General features: G+C 40.4%; 1 protein-coding gene across 3 annotated transcripts in view; it reads left to right on the top strand.

Moving 5' to 3' along the window:
• Positions 1 to 21,976, top strand: part of cep78 (centrosomal protein 78) — a 134,841-nt gene extending 112,865 nt beyond the window's left edge. For all 3 annotated transcript variants that reach the window (XM_055633027.1, XM_055633028.1, XM_055633029.1), the window contains 5 exons: positions 6,749 to 6,895; positions 8,470 to 8,547; positions 9,950 to 10,116; positions 16,791 to 16,926; positions 17,179 to 21,976. In XM_055633027.1, coding sequence (XP_055489002.1) covers positions 6,749 to 6,895; positions 8,470 to 8,547; positions 9,950 to 10,116; positions 16,791 to 16,926; positions 17,179 to 17,730 — 1,080 coding nt within the window. In that variant the 3' untranslated portion in view covers positions 17,731 to 21,976. The remainder of the gene's footprint in view (positions 1 to 6,748; positions 6,896 to 8,469; positions 8,548 to 9,949; positions 10,117 to 16,790; positions 16,927 to 17,178) is intronic.
• The last annotated feature ends 2,723 nt before the right edge of the window (positions 21,977 to 24,699 follow it).

Raw genomic sequence — 24,699 nt, 5'->3', positions numbered from 1 at the left:
AAAGTGTGGCGTGCAAAAGTATTCAGCTCCCCTGAGTCAATACTTTGTAGAACCACCTTTCGCTGCAATTACAGCAACAAGTCTTTTGGGGTATGTCTCTACCAGCTTTGCACATATAGAGACTGAAATTTTTGCCCATTCTTCTTTGCAAAATAGCTCAAGCTCAGTCAGATTGGATGGAGAGCGTCTGTGAACAGCAATTTTCAAGTCTTGCCAGAGATTCTCAATTGGATTTAGGTCTGGGCTTTGACTGAGCCATTCTAACACATGAATATGCTTTGATCTAAGCCATTCCATTGTAGCTCTGGCTGTATGTTTAGGGTTGTGTCCTGCTGGAAGGTGAACCTCCGCCCTAGTCTCAAGTCTTTTGCAGACTCTAACAGGTTTTCTTCCAAGATTGCCCTGTATTTGGCTCCATTCATCTTCCCATCAACTCTGACCAGCTTCCCTGTCCCTGCTGAAGAAAAGCATCCCCACAGCATGATACTGCCACCACCATGTTTCAAAGTGGGGGATGGTGTGTTCAGGGTGGTGTGCAGTGTTAGTATTCCGCCACACATAGCGTTTTGCATTTAGGCCAAAAACTTCAATTTTGGTCTCATCTGACCAGAGCACCTTCCTCCACATGTTTGCTGTGTCCCTCACATGGCTTGTGGGAAACTGCAAACGGGACTTCTTATGGCTTTTTTTCAACAATGGTTTTCTTCTTGCCACTCTTCCATAAAGGCCCGATTTGTGGAGTGCATGACTAATAGTTGGCCTGTGGACAGATTCTCCCACCTGAGCTGTGGATCTCTGCAGCTCCTCCAGAGTTACCATGGACCTCTTGGCTGCTTGTCTGATCAATGCTCTCCTTGCCCGGCTGTCAGTTTAGGTGGACGGCCATGTCTTGGTAGGTTTGTAGTTGTGCCATACTCTTTCCATTTTCGGATGATGGATTGAACAGTGCTCCGTGAGATGTTCAAAGCTTGGGATATTTTTTTTATAACCTAACCCTGCTTTAAACTTCTCCACAACTTTATCCCTGACCTGTCTGGTGTGTTCCTTGGGCTTCATGATGCTGTTTGTTCACTAATGTTCTCTAACAAACCTCTGATGCCTTCACAGAACAGCTGTATTTATACTGAGATTAGATTACACACAAGTGGACTCTATTTACTAATTAGGTGACTTCTGAAGGCAATTGGTTGCACTGGATTTTATTTAGGGGTGTCAAAGTAAAGGGGGCTGAATACTTTGCACGCCACACTTTTCAATTTTTTATTTGTAAAAAAATTTGAAAACCATGTATCATTTTCCTTCCACCACAATTATGCGCCACTTTCTGTTTGTCTATCACATAAAATCCCAATAAAATACATTTACGTTTGTGGTTGTGACGTGATAAAATGTGGAAAAGTTCAAGGGATATGAATACTTTTGCAAGCCACTGTATCATAGAAACATAGAAATTAGGTGCAGGAGTAGGCCATTCGGCCCTTCGAGCCTGCACCGCCATTCAATATGATCGTGGCTGATCATCCAACTCAGTATCCCGTACCTGCCTTCTCTCCATACCCTCTGATCCCCTTAGCTACAAGGGCCGCATCTAACTCCCTCTTAAATATAGCCAATGAACTGGCCTCAACTACCCTCTGTGGCAGAGAGTTCCAGAGATTCACCACTCTCTGTGTGAAAAACGTTTTTCTCATCTCGGTTTTAAAGGATTTCCCCCTTATCCTTAAGCTGTGACCCCTTGTCCTGGACTTCCCCAACATCGGGAACAATCTTCCTGCATCTAGCCTGTCCAACCCCTTAAGAATTTTGTAAGTTTCTATAAGATCCCCTCTCAATTTCCTAAATTCCAGAGAGTACAAACCAAGTCTATCCAGTCTTTCTTCATAAGACAGTCCTGACATCCCAGGAATCAGTCTGGTGAACCTTCTCTGCACTCCCTCTATGGCAATAATGTCCTTCCTCAGATTTGGAGACCAAAACTGTACGCAATACTCCAGGTGTGGTCTCGCCAAGGCCCTGTACAACTGCAGTAGAACCTCCCTGCTCCTATACTCAAATCCTTTTGCTATGAAAGCTAACATACCATTTGCTTTCTTCACTGCCTGCTGCACCTGCATGCCTACTTTCAATGACTGGTGTACCATGACACCCAGGTCTCGCTGCATCTCCCCTTTTCCTAATCGGCCACCATTTAGATAATAGTCTGCTTTCCTGTTTTTGCTACCAAAATGGATAACCTCACATTTATCCACATTATACTGCATCTGCCAAACATTTGCCCACTCACCCAGCCTATCCAAGTCACCTTGCAGTCTCCTAGCATCCTCCTCACAGCTAACACTGCCCCCCAGCTTCGTTTCATCCGCAAACTTGGAGATATTGCCTTCAATTCCCTCATCCAGATCATTAATATATATTGTAAATAGCTGGGGTCCCAGCACTGAGCCTTGCGGTACCCCACTATTCACTGCCCGCCATTGTGAAAAGCACCCGTTTACTCCTACTCTTTGCTTCCTGTTTGCCAGCCAGTTCTCTATCCACATCAATACTGAACCCCCAATGCCGTGTGCTTTAAGTTTGTATACTAATCTCTCATGTGGGACCTTGTCGAAAGCCTTCTGGAAGTCCAGATACACCACATCCACTGGTTCTCCCCTATCCACGCTACTAGTTACATCCTCGAAAAATTTGGTTCCTTAGTGAAGACGGAAATAAAGTAGTTATTCAATTGGTCCGCCATATCCTTGTTCCCCATGATCAACTCACCTGTTTCTGACTGCAAGGGACCTACATTTGTTTTAACTAATCTCTTTCTTTTCACATATCTATAAAAACTTTTGCAGTCAGTTTTTATGTACCCTGCCAGTTTTCTTTCATAATCTATTTTTCCTTTCCTAATTAAGTCCTTTCCTAATTAAGCCCTTAGTATCTATCTATCTATGGCGTTCACTCCAACTTGCGGTTGAGTGGTGCCATCAGCTTCAAGATGTCCTGCCACTCTCTTCATCCTTAGCTAGCCTGCTAGCTCTGACCAGAGAGTTGATGTTCTTTTTGCTGCAGTCTGCTTTCAGGCAGTCACTCCATCTTTTTGGTGGTTTTCTTCTTGGGCGGTTTCCATGGACACGTGCCTCAAATGCTAGTTTAGGAAAGCATGATGGTGGCATTCGCTGGATATGGCCGAAGTAACGTAGTCTTTTTGTTGTAATTCTGTCCAGAATGGCTAATTCCATACCAAAGGTTGCACGTATGGTGGTGTTCCGGATCCTGTCGAGACATGACATTACCATTATTTTGCAAAGGCACATCATTTCAAATGTTGAAAGTCTGTTTTCATCTTCCTTCTTTAGTGTCCATATTTCCGCTCCATACAGCAGTATTGAGAGCACAAGTACTTTATAGAGCTCGATTTTAGTGCTGCTTCGGATGTCTTTGGCACCATATCTTTTGGAGGTTTTGAACAGTCCCAACAGCTTTCCCAATGCGTAATTTTACGTCTTCGGAGCAGGATCCAGTTTGACATATCTTTCCTCCTAGATATGTGAACTCCTCAACCTGGGCTAATGATGTACCATTGATTTTGATATTTATTTTTATATTCTCTTTGGAGATTGCCCGCACTTGTGTTTTTCCTAAGTTGATTTTCAGTCCCAGCGCTTTACTGCTTTCATGTAAGAGGTTTACCAGAGTCTGGTTTCACTCGCAGCAATGAGTGCGATGTCATCTGCGAAGTGCAGGTTATTTAGGAGCTGACCGTGGATATTTACGTCTATATTTGAGTCGTGCAATGCATCCAACATGACCAGTTCGAGCAGGATGTTAAATAGCTGTGGTGAGATCACACACACTTGTCGCACTCCAACTGCAGTGGTAAACCACTGTTAGTTCCCCATTCATTCTTACAGAACTTGTAGATTTCTGGTAAAGTGCTTTTAGTAGCCTTATAATTTTGTTGGAAAAACCAAAGAAACCAAGTGCCTTCCACACTCCCTCCTGCCTCACAGAATCGAAGGCCTTTTCAAAGTCATAGAGCGAACAGTTGATCAATGGTTGACCGACCTGGTCTATATCCCGCTTGGGCTTCTGATAGAATCTCTTCTGCCCTTTTCGCTCTGCGACTTTTGCATGAATGACTAAGCAGGCTGATTCCCCTATAATTGCCACAGTCTAGCTTGTCTTTTTTCTTGTAGATTGGTACAATGATTGCCTTTCCCCAGTCATTGGGAAATTTTTCTGCATCCCATATTTTCTTGCACAGTTTGTGTATAATATCAACTCTTTTGTTTCCGGCAGCTTTGAGTTCTTCTCCAGTAATGCTGTCATAACCCGGGGCTTTCCATCAGAAAGCTTTCTAATTGAGCTGACGATCTCGTCGCGCAGAAGAACTGGTTCCACAGTAGAGATTGGTATTTGGAGGATGGAATTATTGAATTCTTCGTCAACTGGATTTTGCTTGTTGTAGAGGTCTTGGAAGTACTCTTTCCATCTTTCTTTGACCATCAATTTTATTGAGTATTTCTCCCTCTTTGCTTTTAACCGTCTGCATTTTGGTGGTTGATTTCCTTGTAATTTTCTTAAATGTTGAGTAAACTTCTTTGGATTTAGCAGCTTGATGCGCTTGGTCTACTTGATGCATAACTCTTTGAACCACTTGTCACGGCATCCTTTGTTTTATTTCTTGATTTCAGGATTTAGGTAGTTACTTCGTTTGGTTGGATCAAGAAGTTTCTCTTGTTTGGCTTTGCTTCTTTCCTTAGCAAGCTGGATAACTTCTTCACTGATTCAGGGTTTTTCCTTTTGGCTATTTTTGTATCAACTTTCTTTGATGTCCCAGTAAAGGCATTTTTAATTTCTGTCCACATGCTTTCTGTCGCAATCGTCCTGCTCCAAAAGTGGAGAAAAGCGTCCTCCAATTTCATAATCACTTCTAGTATCTGAGTTTTTGAGTCTGAAGATATCATACTGCTTTGGATATTTGGCGTTCTTGATTGTACGAAATTTCATGTGTATATTAGCTATTACAAGCTGATGTTCAGATCCAATGTCAGCGCTTGGGTAGCTTCTGGCAATTTGCACACAGTTTTTCCACTTATTGCTTATCATGATGTAGTCTATTTTGTTGTGTGTTGCTTGATTTGGAGGTCCCATGTCCATTGTCTTGAATCCTTTTTCTGTTTAAAGATTCTGTTTAAATATTAATACATAAATCATTTACGGTGCAGAAATTCAGAAGTTTTTCACCTCGCTGGTTTACTTGGCCATAACCTTGTTTGCCTATGGTGTTTTCCCATTGTTGCCAGTTGGTTCCGACTTTGGCAATTAAGTCTCCCATGATGATGAGGACATCACTTTTCGGAGTTCTATTAACAGTACTTTGGTGAAGATCATAGAATTCATCTATCATTTCTTCTGAATCAGCAGAGTTTGGGGGAGTATACTTGTAGAATGGTCATTGCACCGTTCTGTTTTGTATCTTGCCGATGTGAGGCATGCTGAAATTGGTTTATATCCAAGAAGTGCATTTTGCGCGGTCTTAGTAAGAATAATTGCGACTCCTGCTCAATGTATTGTGTCATTTCCTGCACATAAAATCTTGTATCCTTGACTGGAAAATTCCCCTGATTCGGTCCAGTGGCTTTTTGCTATTCCCAAGGAAAGTTTTCCATTTGACTAAGAAGGATTTCAATGGTTTCCTTCCTGGTACAATGTTCAAACATTCCATGTTCCGATCTTCTTATCGAGTCCACACACAAGATTAGAAGAATTTCAGACAGAGCTGAACACACTTCTCGGCATCTGCATACAATGGTGTCTGTCTTGTCACTTCTTGTGCTACTTGTGTGTGTTGGTGAAAAAATGAGTGGAAACACTGCCGCAACGTGAACACTCTTTTCTTGATCCCCATGTTCCGATATCAATAGTCTTTTTTGAGGTCAGTAGCTTTCCTGTCATCAAGTCGGCTAATCGGGGCTCGACTTGGTGTTAATCCCGCTCTGGGAGGTCCATCAAATCTTTGGATTAGGTTTGGAATTGCTGTGTCATTTTGCTCTACGTGTAGGCCCGTAGGAAGAGATGGCTGGTTAGTATAATTAGGGGCTGAAACCCTGGTGCTGTGTTGGCTATTCATCATGATGCAGTTTTACTCATAAGTAAGCTAGGCAGATGGGCGGTCCTCTCCTAGCCACCCTGACCTGTTCATTCTTGCTGAATAATCAACAAGTTAAAAACCCCCACCATTGTGAAGGTAGATCAGAACGCCTACCCATAATCTCACAAGTCGGTTGTCCCCTCACACTACATGCTAAACTACATGCTAAATGCTCGGCTACACTGCATGTTACATGCAAGATGCTACCAAGGATGGTCTCCTCCTTGTATGGTCCATCATATAAATATGATAAGAGAAAGCAGGTTTACGTTTAGTAAATAATATAAATTGAATAATCTCTTAAAATAATTCATAACTGGTTGTTAATAATTCTCAAAGTATAACTATTACTTGTTCAATAATTTTATTTACACAACCAAGATATAACAAAGTACAGATATAAAATATTTTGTAAAAATTATAAAGATTGGCATTTAAACAATCAACTGGCTATCGGAGTAGATGTATAAAACTGTTCTTTTTAAAATTGAATATCATAATTTAGGCCTCTTTGTTAACAATTATATTTGTTGTATAAAACCAAAAGAATTGAAACAATTTTCTTTGAGAATAATTACATTAAATTGTCAATTATTTTAAGTGCAGGCTCGGACCCCAGTGAAGGTAACATTGGAGAGTGCATCATCTTCAGATACTGAAGAAGCTACCTACACTCCTAATCAACTGTTGCGAATGACCGTTGTTGGAGATTCATCTGAAGCAATCTCAGTGAAGCAGTATAAGCGCATAAAGGTATCGATATATCTGAAAGCAAGAACCTAATTATTTATTCAATGAAACTAAACTTTCTTCTTCCAAATATTAAATGTTCGGTCTATTGTAATTGATAAGGATTATAGAATGTTTTTTTTGTATTTAGAAGCATGCAGAGAATTTGCTGTACTCTAAAACTGAAATTATGCAATTGTATTCCTTAGGAACCTTAGGAAAGCACTTTTATGTTAGCATTTAAACTCATTTTTTAGAACTCTGGTGCTTTATGTTATTTTTAAATGTTTATCAAGAACACTGTTGTTTGCTATATTTTTAAATCTTAAAGTAAAGTAATTTTGTTAAAGTACCATAAATTTACAATTGGCAAATTAAATGGACTAAGATACAAAACAAGCCTTTGTTGTAAATGAGTTGTCAATTTATCTCTCATTAGATTCATGTCTTGAAAGCATTTACTGATCTTATGATATGGTTTAATAGACAGCAGTTGCCATGATATCAATAGACAATAGACAATAGGTGCAGGAGTAGGCCATTTGGCCCTTCGAGCCAGCACCGCCATTCAATGTGATCATGGCTGATCATCCCCAATCAGTACCCCGTTCCTGCCTTCTCCCCATATCCCCTGACTCCGCTATTTTTAAGAGCCCTATCTAGCTCTCTCTTGAAAGCATCCAGAGAACCTGCCCTCTGAGGCAGCGAATTCTGCATATCACCCAACCATCTGTTGTCTATTAAATTTGGTGTGTGTTTGCAGTCTGATCATTTGCTGACTGAATTTGGCTGTGTATATGTATTTCCTGGCATCCACATATACAATCACTGGATTGTAATTCGTTTACCAAACCCAGAACAAGAAAAGGCATACATACTTTCTGTGTTTTGTGCAATATTTGAAAGTTTTCTGGTTGAGTTAAAATTTATGCTGGCAAATGCTAGATAAGCCAGCTGGCAGAGCAGTTAACACAGTAAATGCTGAAGTAACAAAAGTTATGATTAATAATTAAATTGCAGTCTGAAAAGCAGTAGGGTGTATAAATGCAATAATTGGCAGAGTTGGATTTTCTCCCAAGACAGGATGATATATTTGATTGCCCTGGTTGAGCTAAAGGGGCTTCAGGTTCATCCAGGAATAGTTTTTGATGGGTTGCTGGACAGGAAAGTAACAGAAGGGAAATTGAGTCTGATTCTGGAAAAGTGAAATGTGAAGTGAAAATAATTAATATTATCAGCAGATAAGGAATCAGTGTTGTTATCGACTTGAATCAACTGTAATTAGTGTTGGTTTTGTCCAAGTATGATGTACTGACGGACCAGAAAAGACCAAGGAAACAACTGAGTTGAGCCTTGATTTGATGACTTTATTTCAAATTGTGTATGTTCATAGAACAGAGCAGATTCATCAATGTCTACAGTGAGGTTGATATTTCTTCATGCATAGCTTTTGAGAAAACTTAAGATGTTGATTTGGGTATATAAATTATCACTGCTTGTTGCCTTCACAAATTATAAATTGTTCATTAAATGTATTAAGCTTTGTACACTTAGCCATTAAACAGAACATTCAAAAATCAATTACAACTTTGTTTCAGGTTGAGCTAGAGGAATGTAATTTAAGACTGAAAGAAGAAATGAGAGCACGAGCAAAGGCGGATGCTCGATTAATAGAGGTAATTGATTTTTTTTTCCAATCCTCTGGTAGATTAGTTTGCAGTTCAATTAGCATGATTAGAAATTGGAATTTTTAATTGTTTTCTTTTACAATGCAATTCGTAATTAGCTAGAAAGTGAGGAATTACATTTGCATCATAACGAGTTGCTGCAATGATCGGGCACAATTTCTAAACATTATACTCGTTTCATTTGGTCTCTCATCTAAACACCACAGCAGTGCCAAGTGTTGTGAATTTGGAATTTATTTTTGTAATCATGCTGGAATCACAAGAGTCTTGTTCACGTTCATTACTTTTTAGCACGGTGGTTTTCTAAATATTTTCTATTTAAATCCATTAACATTTTACAAAGGATTGAATCAAATCTCTAACTGTAGTTTCAGAATATTCAACATTATGTTCTAAGATTTATCCTCATTTCGGGATTCCACTGACCATACAGTACTGGTTAGCAGTGAACTTAAAGCAAGTCTGTAATACAACACTTACTGACAGGATCAGCAATATTCCCTTTGGCTACTTGAAGTCATTTGACAATTTGGTGAGGTCAGAGATGATTTGCTGTTACCCTGTATCCTTTAATATCTTTAGTGAGCTAAATTCATGTAATTTGTATTTGCAAATTCATATGGCCGATTACAAGTTAACAATTATGATAGAGAAAAGCTCACATCAGCAAGCTCAAAAAACTAAACTAAAAAAACACAGAATAAAATATAAAGTAAAAGTTGCTCTCATTTAAAATAAACAATTAATCTCACGGAAAATGGTGTTCCCACCTTTTGAGGAAAGAGTTGCTTCTTTATTTCAGAATTATAAAGCATGACTCAGATCTTCAGGTTAAGTCTTCAAATATCAAGTAGCCCAATTTCCTCTTGAATTAGTCTAATCTATTTCTCTCAACCAGTTTATTTGATAAATAATTCTACGCTCTAAACACGTTCTAAAGAAAGTAATTTGTCCATAGGCTCTTTTGAATTTCTTAATTGGTATGTGATTTTAGACCAACCCCCACCCATTCGGATATCTCCCATGAGGCAAAACATTCTTTCCTCATCTATCCGTACAATATACTTATAATTTTAGACATCTTTCAGTTTTTTTCCAAGCTTCCTTTATATCCTAACAATCGAATCTGTTCACTCTTTTAAGATCAGCCAAATATAAGTTTCCATGTTTCCTCAGCCCCATCAGAGCTATGCTAACTAGGAGCAGTCTCATATGTGGCTATCATTAGCAGGTGACATACTTTCAAGTTGTTTCAAGGAAAGCTGTAGCTTTTCATTTTTAACATTAATAGTGAAATAATAATATGACTGGCAGAGTGAATCAGAAAATAGAATGATTTCTTTAAAACATTCATTACAAGTTAGTTACTTGTCCATTGCTTATCTTGTAGCTTGAGATTGAAAATACACGCCTTCGGAACATCAATGTTTCACTCTCCGATGCTCTGCATTCACAATCAATAACAGGTACCATTCTTGAGGATGAAGGTGTACTAGAAAGCATTGAAGCTTCGTTCCAGAAATTTCATGCTTTTTTAGACCTCTTAAAAGATGCTGGGTAAGTTGTGATATATTTCTTGTACTTTCTTTATGTTTGACAAGTTGCAAAACCAGTGTGATAATGTGAACATGCTTGCCATGCAAAGATATTTTCACAGTAAAATTTAATACATTTATTATTAGTTGACAATTCAACTGTGCTTGCAATCATATTACCCAATGGAATAATGCATGAAGTCCAAAAATGTCCATTACCCCTGATTGATTGGGGTAGTGAAGTGAATATTTTTTCCCCCTCACAGTTTTCTTTCCAAGTGATTAAACTTTGTTTGCAAACTGTCTTACAAAGTGACCTTTATGAAAAATCATGTTAATAAATGGTGGAGAAACTCAGAGGGTGAGGCACCTATATGGAGCGAAGGAATAGGCGACGTTTCGGGTCGAGACCTTTCTTCAGACCTACCTTCGATTTTTGCAACATCTGCAGTTCTTTCTTAAACATTTTAATAAATGGTCTGGAATGCATCCAATGGAGCTAGCCCCCAGGCTCTGGGAGCCCAAAATGGTTGCCCTAATTTCACGTAGGGGAGGAAACAGTGTGAAATGTGAAATAAAACATTAGAAAACAAATTGAGTAATAAAATCATTTTGAACACTTTAACTTCTTAAAAGCTTTCGGGAAAACATGGTATTTAGAGTGTCACTCCCATATTTTTGTCTTTTTTTCACCCATGGTTATACAATCTTCATACATAGAAACAGAGATATAGAAAATAGTTGCAGGAGTTGGCCATTCGACCATTGGAGCCAACACCGCCATTCAATATGAGATGAGAGAGAGAGAGAGAGATTTTTGTATGTTTCTATAAGATCCCCCCTCAATCTTCTAAATTCTAGCGAGTACAAGCCAAATCTATCCAGTCTTTCTTCATATGGAAGTCCTGACATCCCAGGAATCAGTCTGGTGAACCTTCTTTGTACTCCCTCTATGGCAAGAATGTCTTTCCTCAGATTAGGAGACCAAAACTGTACGCAATACTCCAGGTGTGGTCTCATCAAGACCCTGTACAACTGCAGTAGAACCTCCCTGCTCCTATACTCAAATCCTTTTGCTATGAATGCTAACATACCATTCGCTTTCTTCACTGCCTGCTGCACCTGCATGCCTACTTTCAATGACTGGTGTACCATGACACCCAGGTCTTGTTGCATCTCCCCTTTTCCTAATCGGCCACCATTCAGATAATAGTCTACTTTCCTGTTTTTGCCACCAAAGTGGATAACCTCACATTTATCCACATTATACTGCATCTGCCATGCATTTGCCCACTCACCCAGTCTATCCAAGTCGAAAATCGCCTCATCATAAAATGTTATTCATTATTTCCCGAGTTTCTTCCTAAAATTGGTCACCAATCTGACATCTTTTTTGAAGTTAACGAGCTGAAGCGAGTTAGATGACGTCACAATGCCTCTGCTCCTTGTGAGTTACGTGGCCCACCCACCCTCACACGGGACAAACTCCTCTCCGTCTGCCCCGCCTGATAGTCTGTCACGCTGGTGGGTGCGCTTCCCCTCGCGGAAGCCATGATCGGTTGACCATCCTCAGATCGCTCCAGGGCTCGCTCTGGTCCACTCTGTCCGCAGCTTAGCTCGGGCCCTGCGCCTGCTGGAGAGGCTTCTGCTCTACAACCTGGGTAGGTGCTGCCTCTAGTCCCTCCCTCTCTACCCCTTCCCCGGGGCAGAGAAGAGAGGGAGAGAGGGGGGGGGAGAGAGGGGGAGTGGGGGGAGGGGGGGGGGGAGGGAGGGGGGGGGTGGTGGGAGGGGGGGGAGAGAGGGGTTGGAGGGTGGAATGGAGCAGGGGGGGAGGAGGGGGAGCAGTAGTAGAGGGGAGGAGGCGAGAGGGGGGAAGGGGCCCTCCCTCTCTGCCCCCCTCCCTCTCTATCCCCCTTCCTCTCTGCCCCACTTTTCCTCTCTTCCCCTCCCTCTCTCTGCCCCCCCCCCCCCCTCCCTCTCTGCCCCCCCTCCCTCTCGAGGGAGTGGTGAATATTGGGACCTATGGGTGAGTGGTGGAGTATTGCGTTTGGGAACCAGCTCTCCCCTGTGACGCAGCGCCCGCTCACGCCTCAATCTCTACCCCCAGCCCACTCCCTCTCTACACCCCTCCTTCTCCACCCCCCCTTCTCTACCCGCGCTTGTGTAGTTGAGGGTTATGCGTGAGTGGATAGAAGCATAGAAACATAGAAAATAGGTGCAGGAGTAGGCCATTCGACCCTTCGAGCCTACACCGCCATTCAATATGATCATGGATGATCATCCAACTCAGTATCCTGTACCTGTCTTCTATCCATAGCCCCTGATCCCTTTGGCCACAAGGGCCACATCTAACTCCCTCTTAAATATAGCCTCAACTACCTTCTGTGGCAGAGAATTCCAGAGATTTGCCACTCTCTGTGTGAAAAAATGTTTTTCTCATCTCGGTCCTAAAAGATTTCCCCCTTATCCTTAAACTGTGACCCCTTGTTCTGGACTTCCCCAACATCGGGAGCAATCTTCCTGCATCTAGCCTGTCCAACCCCTTAAGAAATTTGTAAGTTTCTATAAGATCCCCCCTCAATCTTCTAAATTCTAGTGAGTACAAGCCGAGTCTATCCAGTCTTTCTTCATATGAAAGTCCTGACATCCCAGGAATCAGTCTGGTGAACCTTCTCTGTATTCCCTCTATGGCAAGAATGTTGTTCCTCAGATTAGGAGACCAAAACTGTACGCAATACTCCAGGTGTGGTCTCACCAAGACCCTGTACAACTGCAGTAGATAGGGCGGGGGATGGGGTAAAAGGAGCAAATGAATAATATTAATAACCAGGAAGCAACCTCCCACACTAATATACTAATCTCATTCTTTTCTCCTTAAATTCCTATCAATTTTTACAAATTTCTACCACAGCTAAATATTTGGGGCAACTTTACAGTATTCTTATTAACCTACTAACCTGAGCATCTTTGGACAGTGGGAGGAAATCAAGACACCTGGAGGAAACCCATGTAGTCACAAGGAGAACTTGCAAACTCCTCATGGACAGAACTGGGGGTCAGGATTTGAACTGGGTCGCTGGAACTGTGAGCCAAATGCTTTATTAGCTGTGCCATATTGAAAATAACTTTTGGCCTTAAAAGTTTTATTTTTGTCCACGTGCTTGGGGTTCCCTTTTAAATTCTGGTCACAGCTATGTTTGTTTGGCTGGATGTTCATTTTTGGTATTTTTCAGGCTTCATGCACATGTAATCTGAAAACTTTTTAACACCCTCTCATTATATGGCTCTCCATTGAGGTATACAGTATATGCAACGTTAAGCACCTGCTTGCTTTGGTAGTGCTTGATAATACTTAGTTATTTCTGGTAGGAAGAAACTTGTTTTCTATACTATTTAATTTGCTAACATCTCGCCCCCGTATCCCTCTCCCCCTCCCTCCACACTCTTCCCCCTCTCTCCCCTACCCCATCTCCCTTCTGCCCTCCCTCCTCCCCTCCACCCCTACCCCCTTCCCTCCACGTCATCCCCTCCCCACCCTCCCCTCCATTCCCCATTCCCCCCCACCCCCCCCCCCTCTTCCCCCTCTTCCCCCTCCCTTCCCCCTCTCAGCCCCCCCTCCCGCCTCTCTCTCCCCCTCTCTCTCCCTCTCTCCCTCCTTCTCCTCTCCATTTTTCCTCCCCCTCTCTCCTTTGCCCTCCTCCCCCCCCCCCCCCCCTCACCCACCCTCCCTCTCCTCCTCCACTTCACTCCACTCTCTCTCTCTCTGTCTCTTGCCCTTCTGTCTCTGCCCCTTCCTCTCTGTCTCTCCCCATTCACTCTCTGCTCTCACTCTCTAACCCCCCTCCCTCTCTAGATGCACTTGCGAGTTGGGGGCTATGTGTCAGTGGATAGGGCGGTTATGGGGTAAAAGGAGCAAATTAATAATATTAATATAATATCAAGGGGGGTAGTTAACGTGTGTGCGGGGGGGGGTAGTTAGTGTGTGTGACGCTGCATGCCGCGGCCCCCCCCAGCCCCCTCCCCCGCAACCACACGTTGGGGGAACAGACCCAACGGGTCTGCACTTGGTCTAGTTTATTTTCAATTTATCTCAGCAATTCCTACACTTTGGGGGGGAAACAAATAATTAAAACAAATAGTAAGAAAATTAAGTGCTGCAATTCACTTTTCTGGTTGAAGTCGCTGGAAATGTGTGTATATTGAGCAGGCAACGAGCTGTACTTCATCTTAACACTTTATCCCCTGAGCTTATAGCTAAAATTGAAAAACAGTACACAATAGTGGCAAAATATTTGCACCACCTTACTCACCTTTGTCCCGTGGTCGTTCATATAAAGTTTTGTACACATTGATGTTATATTTCACAAGAAATGTTACATTTTTAAACTTAAAAAGTCAATATTTGAGAAAAATGTCTTCACTCTCCAGCTATATCTTCAGCTATGACTTCACAATGCTACATTGTTGCAAACTCGGCACACTAAGTCTAGCCAGGCTGCCAGCACTAGAATGTGATGTTGATATCCCTTTTTTTAAAATTCCTGGCAGCATGGATGCCAGCACTAGAAAGTGCTGTTGCTATTCCTTTTTTTTTAAATTCCTGGCAGCATGGAGGGAGGGTGCATTTAAAAAAATATTTTAAAGTCACAGTACATTGAATTTTGAATAAGGCCAACTGAGCAGTCCCTGCGCAGTTGGGGGCTATGGATGAGTGGTGGAATATTGCGTTGGGTGAATGGTTTGCTTTGGGGAAACGGGTGAATGGTGTGGAATATTAATATTGCCTTGGGGAGCGTGTTGCGTTGGGGGACCAGGCCTCTCATTGGTGAAACGGATGAGTGTTGGAATGTTGCTTTGGGGAACGGGTTGCGAGTGGTGTAATATTGCGTTGGGGGACCAGGCCTCCCGTGTGCCAGGGACCCAACAGGTCCAGTATCTATTATTATATAAAAGTCTGTGGCTGCCGCCTGCCGTCCGTTCGGCTGCCTGTCTGCCTTTTGATTCGCTGCTCATTCCTATCAGCTTCCAACACACTTCAAAACAAAGTTGCACGACAGGAAAACTCTGAACTTTTCACCTCAATGGGATATCACAGCAAGTGCTTCAACAGGAGGGGGAGGGCCAATTGGTATTGCAATTGGAACTGCTGCAGCAGGCAGGGAAGGTGAAATTGGAATTTTTTTTAATCCACTGCTGAGGGAGGCAGGGGAGTGCTGGAATCTTACATTTGGGAACGGGTTCCGTTCCCTTGGAGGAGACGGGTGCATGGTGGAATCTTGGGTTGGGGGATCACACCATTGGGGAAGCAAACCCAACGGGTCTGCACTTGGTCTAGTATATTATTAAAAATCTCATCTTGTTTGCGTGCATGCATATGAGTGATTGAGTGAGCTCAAACGGTACACGATAGAGCTATAAAGTTTGCACCACTTTACTCACATTTGTCCCGCAGTCGTTCCTATAATGTTCCGTTCCCATTGATGTTGTATTTCACGAGTTATTCATAACTTTTAAGTTTAAAAATTCAACTTAAAGAAGAATTTGGCAGCTAAATCTTTACTGGCCCAGCTTGCAACAAAGTTGCATACAAAATTGCAATTGAGGAACACTCAGTCCTTCCACCACGTTTTTACCTGAACAGGAGAGGGAGGAGCAATTGCTATTGGGATCCAAATCCTTGCTGGCCCAGCTTGCAACAAAGTTGCAATCGAGCAACATTCAGTCTCTCCAACAAGTTTTTAGCTCAACAGGAGAGGGATGGTGCAACTGCATTCAGTCCTCGAATCAAGAGGAGGGGGAGGCAGTGCTGGGAATACGCCCCTGCACAGTTGGGGGCTGTGGGTGTGCTGGAATATGGGGGAATGGGTGAGTGGTGGAATATTGTGTTGGGGAACGGGTTGCGTTGGGGAAAAAGGCCTCCCATGTGACAGTGACCCACGGGTCCCAGTTGGTCTAGTAAACTAATAAAACCTAACAAGATCAGAATTTCACAAGGCAATAACTGATGGGATACATGGTAAAATATATACATTATATTCAAAATTTGTTTTTTTTTAAATAACTTTGTGTATTATTTAATTTGCTTAATTTGGGTGTAAATGAGAGTGCAGTAATTGTGATTTGGAAGTTTGGCATTTTGAATAAACATTGCCTATCAAGAAGGGTTCTGACCTAAAATATTGCCTATCCATGTCCTCCAGAGATGCTGCCTGATCCACTGAGTTCACTGGTGTTCACTAAAAAATTCCAGCATCTGCATTTCCTTATATTTCCATTCAGAATATTATGTGCTTTGCCATACTATTCCAATGTTATGCAGCAGGGAGTTATCAGGCTAACTCAGGATTAGCAGGTTCCTCTGAGATGAAGACTTCATTAATTGTTAAAGGTTTTCAAAATTCGATAAGCATACACTGGGAGAAAAACCACAGGAAGTAATTCTAACTGGAAAGACCAATCTTCGCACAGCATCTGGACCATGTTCTCCAATTAATTCCCTTAGTTCTAAGAAATGCCTTTCCTTTATTATTACCACTAAAAACTGTTGTGACACAATCTGGAGACTTCCGTATATGCGCTTTATGACTGCCAAAAATGAGCTCGGAAAATCAAATGTTTGTAATGTTGGACTGTCTTTAGTATTAAATCTTTTTATACAGAGATATATTGTTTTGTACTATAAACAATGTTTTTCAGCCTTGGGCAGTTGGCCACTATTGCTGGAATAGACCAATCTGACTTTGGTTCTATGGGACGACCTCGGTTGTCATCTACAGTTGGAAATGATAAAACAAAAGATATCATACACCCAGAGGCACCACCAGCCACACAGGTGCATAAAGTTTACATTTTCTAAAAGCGTGTTCCTTTAACATATTTTAAGTTACCGATGTTATGAAGAGTTTCAATATTAATTGCATTCTATTTTAGATTATTTAAATTCAGAAAATTCACAAGACATCATGAATTTCTACAGTAATTACTCAAATTTTTGTGTTAAAAATAGTTTCATAGCGTTTTTATATTTTATAAAACAAACAGCTTTTATTATTTTGTATTATTCAGATTTTATTTCTCCTTTTAGTTTCATGCTGCAGATCAAGCCACTGTGACGCATTCTGAACCTGAAGTGATTCCCAATGGTTCCACAAGTCCGTCCATTCAACTTGCAAATCAATCGGCTGACCTCAGCCACAAAAATTTACAATCTGCTTACTCAAACTTTGAGAGAGAATCTGGGGATAAATTTCAGAATTTAGATGAACGATATAATGATAAAACAAGCAAGCAGCTTTCTTTGAGGATGAATGATCAACAACAAGAACAAGCAACAACTCTGTTTTCAGGAAAATTGATGGATCATTCAGGAGATGACGGGTCCATTACATCAGGCACGTGTGACACGCACAGTGAGAGGAATCCTAACAGCAGAAAATCGAAAGTTGTTATGAAGAAAAGTAAAAAACAACGTCTTGCAATATTCAGTACAAGTGGCACTTCGATGACAATGGGAAGGAATAAAAATGAACAAGTAACTAACAATGAAGAACTTTTACAAAGTGAATTAAAGACAAATATCACTGAAAAATTTCATTCAATTGAGGAATTGCGTAATAAGGCAGATGGGGATTTTTAAATGCAATTACCTTCCACTATTTGAAATTGAGTGATCTATTTAAGAATTATTACATTTATTGCTTTGGGCTAATCAAGACAATTTTTACAATTATATAATTCTGATAAAAATCAAAACCAGATTTACAGCCAATTAACTTGTATGAAGAACAACAAATAACTGACGAAAGGGCTAAAATGTGTTGAAATTTCTCGCCTGTGAGTATGATCCTGTGAATAGTATGATAGGGAAATATCAGAAGCAAATTGAAGTGGGGTTTATTATCCTCAAGAATTAAAGATATTCAAAAATGACTGATTTTAAATTTCCCACTTCCCCAAAAGTAGTTAATGGCATAATGTATATTCCGTGGGGTTAAAGAAGAACTGAATGTGTCAGGATTATAATTGAAGATTATTACCAACTCCTTTGTGTCTTGTGCTGTCCCACCTTTTGGAATCCCTTCTGAGAAAATGAGGGTTGGTGGATGGTGAGAACAACAGAATTGGGCCCCATGGTAAACTCTACTTCCCCACACAATCCATCAGAAGATACCATTATTCTGCTGGGCTACAGATTAAAAATAAAAATCCTTAGTAAACATGCATTCATATAACAATATGCATTCAATAATGACTGCAGACATAAATTCCCAACGCGTCTTCAAACTTGAATTACTTGAAGTAAGAAATAAATAAAGGGATTTCTACTCCCTTAATTCATTTCTACTACTCCCTTAATTCATTTTTTTCCATTAATAAAAAGCTAGGTGTAACATTTTTTAAAGTATATTTTTTAAGGTTCATTATTTTTTCCAATGTTAATCCTGTGCTTTGATGAAGATATAGCTGTGCGTTCCTTGGGGTTAACTCCAGCTACAATAAGTCACGTCTGATTTGAATGCTAATTACTGGATAGACAAAAACTAATAAAAGTTTATTATATTTATTCTCAACTGTGGCTGCAGACTGTCAATCAAATTATCAATGGGGACATAATATAAGCAAAAACGCTCATTGATTGTGATCAAATTGTCCTGCAAAGAGGTTTCTAATAGCATTATATACATTTGTCTATTCATTTGTCAGCTCTTAATTCATCTCCAAATGGAGTTCATTATCTAATATCTAATCAGTTTTATGCCGACCAAATTGCCTACCTGAGCTGACGTTTATTTGCTCTGATAGCTAACACTAATCCAGGCAACATATGGATGAACCTATCCTGCACCCTCTCCAAATCGTTCACATCCTTCCTGTAAGGGGGCGACCAAAACTGTATGCAATACTCCAAATATAGCCTGACCAGTGTTATATAAAGGTGTGACATGAACTTACTACTTTTTTACTCAACATCCTGACCGATGAAGGCAAGTATGCTGCATACCTCCATTACCCCCTATCTACTTGTGTTGCTACTTTCGGGCAATTATAGACTTGTACCCCAAGAACCCCCTGTACCACCTGTACCCCAAAAACCCTCTGTATCATACCAAGAATGCTCCATCGTGTTTTGCCATTTATGCATACTATCCACTTAGAATTGACCTCCCAAAGTGCAACATCTCACGCTTGTCCAGACGAAACTCCATCAGACATTAGTTCACCTATATTTCCAATTGATCTGCATGTTGCTATATTCTCTGGCAACCTTCATCACGACACACAATTACCTATTCATGTGTTATTTACAAACTTAGTTTGCATTCAACATTGATTTTCATCCAAATTGTATATATTCCCAGCACTCAGCCCTGGAGAAAACCATTGGTCACAGAACTTCAACCAGCCCAACACCCTTCCATTACTACTCTTTGATTTCGAAGGTAAGCCAGTTTTTAATCCAAACGACCAAATCACCATGGATCCCATGCATCTTAATCTTCTGGATGAGCCTACCATGAGGGACATAAAATCCGTGTAGATAACATCCATAGTCATACCCTCTTCCATCCCTTTAATCACATCAAAAAACTAAAATCATTCTGACCCACTGCGAACACAGGCATGCTGATTGTGCCTAATAATCCCATTCTCTTCCAAATGCGATTAAATCCTATCCCAAAGAATCCTCTGAGGCTCCTTGATCTCTCATTTCCTGTATTATCTCTATTTTCCTTCTTAAACAAATGAACAACATTGGCTACTCTCCAGTCCTCTGGGACTTCATCTATGGTAAGAGAAAATACAAAGATTTCACCAAGACCTCTGCAATCTTTTTCTTGCCCCTTTCAATAAATTGGGATAGATCCTATCATATCATGGAGATTTATCCACCTTATTGCATTTCAAGGGACCAGACACTACCCCCTTCTTGATCTCAAACTACTGTAGCATACCCCATACATATCTCGCTATCCCTGATGTCCTACTCCTTGATAAATAATGACACAAGGTACTCGTTTAGTACCTTGCCGACATCCTCTGATTCCAAGCATAAATTCCCTTCTTTATCCTTGAGTTGCCCTATCTTCTCTCTGGTTACACTCTTGTTTTTAATGTTTGTATAAAAAAGCTTTTGGATTTTCTTTAATCCAACTTGCAAATGACATTTTTGCCCCTTCTAATTCCCTGCTTGTTTTATATTTCTCAAACGTTATACTCTACAGGAAGTACACTGTTAGTTCACAAAAAGGTGATATTCAATGGAATAAAAACGTGCCAAGAAATTAGTTATATCTGTTCATCATTTATTACGAACTTATATTTTGAATTCTCTCTCTACTGATGACTAATCATATTAAAAAAATTATGTATGTGCTTTCTGTCTCAATTTGAAATCATTTTTCATGGTAAACTTTATGAATTCTTCACAGATCATTATTTTATGGCAAACTGCTGCCTCGCAGCTCCAGTGACCTTACCTTGGGTGCCAGCTGTGGAGAGTTCCTCCTTCTCTCCATAAGTGTGTGGGTTTCCTTTAGATCTTCAGGTTTCCATCAGCAAATTTACTAATCAGCCCACCTACATTTTTGTCCAAATCATATCACAAGCAACAGAAGTCCTGGCACAGATTCTTCTGGAACCTCACTAGTCGTAGACCTGCATTTCCTGTATTATCTCTCAACAATTACACTCTCTATTTTAGGGCTAAACAAATTTTGAATCCAATCAACCAAGTCACTGAGGATCTCATGTCTTACTCTTTAGAATTAGCCTGTCATGAGGGACCTTATTAAATACTTTATTAAAACCGTGTATACAACATCGACAGCTATTCTCTCATCAATTATCATTGTCACTCCTCAAAGAAAATCAAATCAGGTTTTTTTAGTCATGACCTCCCTACACAAAGCCAGGCTGACTATCCCCAATAAATCTGTGAAGAAATCCTATCCCTAAAATACTTTACCAATAATTTCCCTATCACTAATGTAAAGCTCTCCGTTCTGAAAAGTGTTTGCTTATCCCTTAAACAAATAAATTAGATTGCCCCAGAATAACAGTATACTGCTTCTTTGTCTCACTTTGACTCCTCCATGTCATTCTCCTTGTTGAATACCAATGTGAAGTACTTGTTTAGTCCCTTGCTCACTTCTTCTGGCTCCAGGCAAATTTTCCTCTTTGTACGTGAGTGGTCCTCTACCTCTCATCTCCCTAAATACCCTCTTGTTTTTAATGTATAAAATGCTTCAGGATGTTCCTAAATCCTACTTGCCAAGAGCCGTTCGTGGCTCCTTTTCGCTCTTCTGATTCCCTGTTCAAGTTTCCTTCTGTTTCCTATATATTCCTCAAGGGCCTTGTACGATTTCAGCGTCGTAAAAATTACCTGTGCTTCCTTTTTCTTTTTGACTAAATTCATAACAAATCTCTTCTTCCAAGGTTGCTGAAACTTGTCATCCTTGTCTTTCTTCCTCATATGAAGGTATTAGTCCTTAATTCTGACTTGCTGGCGTTTAAATGACTCCCACATGTCAGATATGGACTTGCTAAATAATGGGTACTCCCAATCTATTCACTCTGACTCCTGCCTAATTTTTAATTAGCTCTCAAATCCTGGACATGTCTTGAAACTGATGCATTGGAGCGAGAGTTATAGAAGTACAATTATAGAATGTATGCAGTCTTGTTAGATATACTGTTAGTAACCTGGAGTACTAGTGAAATGAAAAAACATTGTTGCAAAAAGATGAAATCCTGAATTTAGAAGTCTTTGCTTTTTAAAAATTTCTCTTGAAACTATTGCCAACAACATTGAATGTTGACGCATGGGGGTCATTTCTGAGTATGTATCCAATAGCATTTGAGTATTAAACAATTGAGACCAACTCATTGTACAGCCTTTTTCAACTATCCCCACATATATAAAATATGATTGCTGAAAACATTTGGTTTATTAATTGAAGATTGAATGGTTTCATTCTACATTATGTGTAGAAATTGCAGTAAACTGCAACATTTTCCATATTTTTGACAACATGAAATTCTAATTGCAAATATCCATTACCTGTAGTATAATGGTTTAGTTCAAATCTGCATTGAATACTTATGGAACCATTTGTTCATTCAAACCAAAATAATGCAAACTAAGTGACAAAATTGACTACAATCTTATCATGTTTATTTTAATGGTAGATAAGCAATTAATGTAACATTGTAGAGTGCCAAAAAAATCTTTTAATGTAAGGAAAATAATATTTTCTATAATTGAATCCTGAAAGATTCAATTATTTTCTGCCTCAACTATGAATCTCATTGGACTTAATTGAGGAAAGTACTGCTTTATATTTACATCTATTTGTGTGCTAATCTTTAGAAAAAGGGGAAAGATTATGTAATACATTGTGCTACTCATAATCTGATACATTGTCAACATGAGAATCATTTTACATAATGGCTTTTTATTGCTGGAACCACCATTAGTACGTACCTTTTAAGGAGTGGAAAAATGCATATGCCATGTACCACTTGTTCCATCTATTTTGAGTGAAAGCCATAGTTAACAATCCATGAAATAGCACACAACGCTCCTCATCAAAAACATCTGATGTCACAGGTTGCTGCTTTAAAGGAATTTGGTTCTGCCCTGGAGACCTCCACGTAGTCATAGAGTTATACAGCACCTAAATGGACCTTTTGGCCCAACTCATCCGTGACAACCAAAATGCCCCATCTAAATGTCCCATTGACCTGAATGTGGCCCATATTCCTCAAAACATTTCCTATCCATGTACCTATCCAAATGTCATTTAAATGTTGTTACTGTACTTGTCTCAATTACTTAATCTGGTAACGCACTCCATGTGATTACTGATCCCAAAAGACTCACCCACTGGCACTTAAGTCACTTGTCCTGTCCAATTCCTTAAAAGTAGGTCGAGCTTTACCCTCTCTTTTGTAGGGTCTCTACGTATTAGGCAACTTTCCGGAAAACATTTCACAAGTTCCACCCCATCCAAGCCCTTGCCATTATGTAGCCCCAGTCTATATTGCGAAAGTTAAAATCCCCTACTATGTCAACCCTATTTTGCAGCTGCTTGGCATATTTGTCCATCTAATTCCTGTTCACCATTTAGGGGTTCATAGTACAATCCCAACAAGGTGATAGTCAACTTTTTAATGTCTTGGCTCCACTCATATAGCCTCACTAGATGATCCTTCATTTATGCTATCTTGGACTACTCCATGATGTTCTCCTTAATCAATAAATCATCTCCTCCTGTTTTATCCTCGTTTCTATTTTGCCTGGCGCATCTGCACCTGGAACATTAAGCTGTCTGTCCTGTCACTCCCTTAACCAGGTTTGGCTAGAATGTCCCAGTCGCACGTACTGATTCACACACTGACTTCATCATTTTACTTTCGCATTTAAATGAATGTAATCAATTTGTCTTTCCTTGCTCCCTGCCGTGCTCCTATCTATCCTGTCTACTGCTGAACTTGCTATCATTCACTTCCGTACTGACTTTCAGCTTCCCACCTGCCTCATTGCATCCCGTCCCCCTGACAAACACGTTTAAAGTAGGACAGGATCCAATGCAGTCCTCTACCTTAGGCAACTAATTAAAAAATTATATTGTGAACTTTATAACCAAATTACCTCAATATTATTGGTACATGAAAATCCTGCTATCTTGTATACCTTAGATTGGGAACCACTATATGGTAAGCTTCGACGAGACAGGCAGCATCTCTGGAGAGAAGGAAGGGGTGACATTTCGGGTTGAGATCCCTCTTCAGTCCAGTGATGCTGCCTGTCCCTCTGAGTTACTCCAGCTTTTTGTGTCTACGGTTTAAACCAGCATCTTCCTACAAATATAATAAGCTTTGACATGTGTTTGTTTGCTATTTATGTGGAAAGGTACAGGTCTCAATAGCGGATTTCAAAGAAGAATTGTCCACATCTAGATTATATTGCTTTCTATGTTCAGAAACAAGTCCAGAAAAAAATCGTCCCTAGTGTGTGTAGGGCAGTGTTAATGTGTGGGGATCGCTGGTCGGCGCGGACTCGGTGGCATTAGACCTTTTATGCCCCTCGCCGCCAGCGCCCGCAAAAAAAATAATAGTGGTGGGAAGAACAATTGGATTAATGTCCCAATTAAATCTTACTTTGTGTTATGGTACTTGGACAAAAGAGATCTTCTGAATTGCACATTTCTTCTGTTAACTTATAGTACTATTGCCAAGAAATTCTAGTGCAAAAAATTGGTTACTCCTGTAGTCTAAGATCTCTGATGCAGCTCGGCATTGCACATTTTCAAGCAAGCTACTGTATGTCCAATTAGGATCCATGCTATGGTTGGAGAGGTGAATGTAGGAGAAAATTGGGATGTATGTGAATTGATAAGGGGAAGCAGTAGGAAAATAGATTGTGCTTATGCGCCCTTTATGATAGGAATAGGGAGGAGGTATCAATTTTTAATGCAGGTGTAAGCTGTTGGTTATGGAGCTGTTATACAGCATGGAAACGGGTCCTTCGGTTCAATTTGTCCATGCTAACCAAGTAGCTTAACCAAGCCATCCCCATGTCTGCACTTGGCCCTCCAAACCT

The sequence above is a fragment of the Leucoraja erinacea genome, chromosome 3 (genome assembly GCF_028641065.1).
Source record: "Leucoraja erinacea ecotype New England chromosome 3, Leri_hhj_1, whole genome shotgun sequence".
Taxonomy (NCBI): domain Eukaryota; kingdom Metazoa; phylum Chordata; class Chondrichthyes; order Rajiformes; family Rajidae; genus Leucoraja; species Leucoraja erinaceus.
This window is presented reverse-complemented; position numbering and strand designations above follow the sequence as displayed.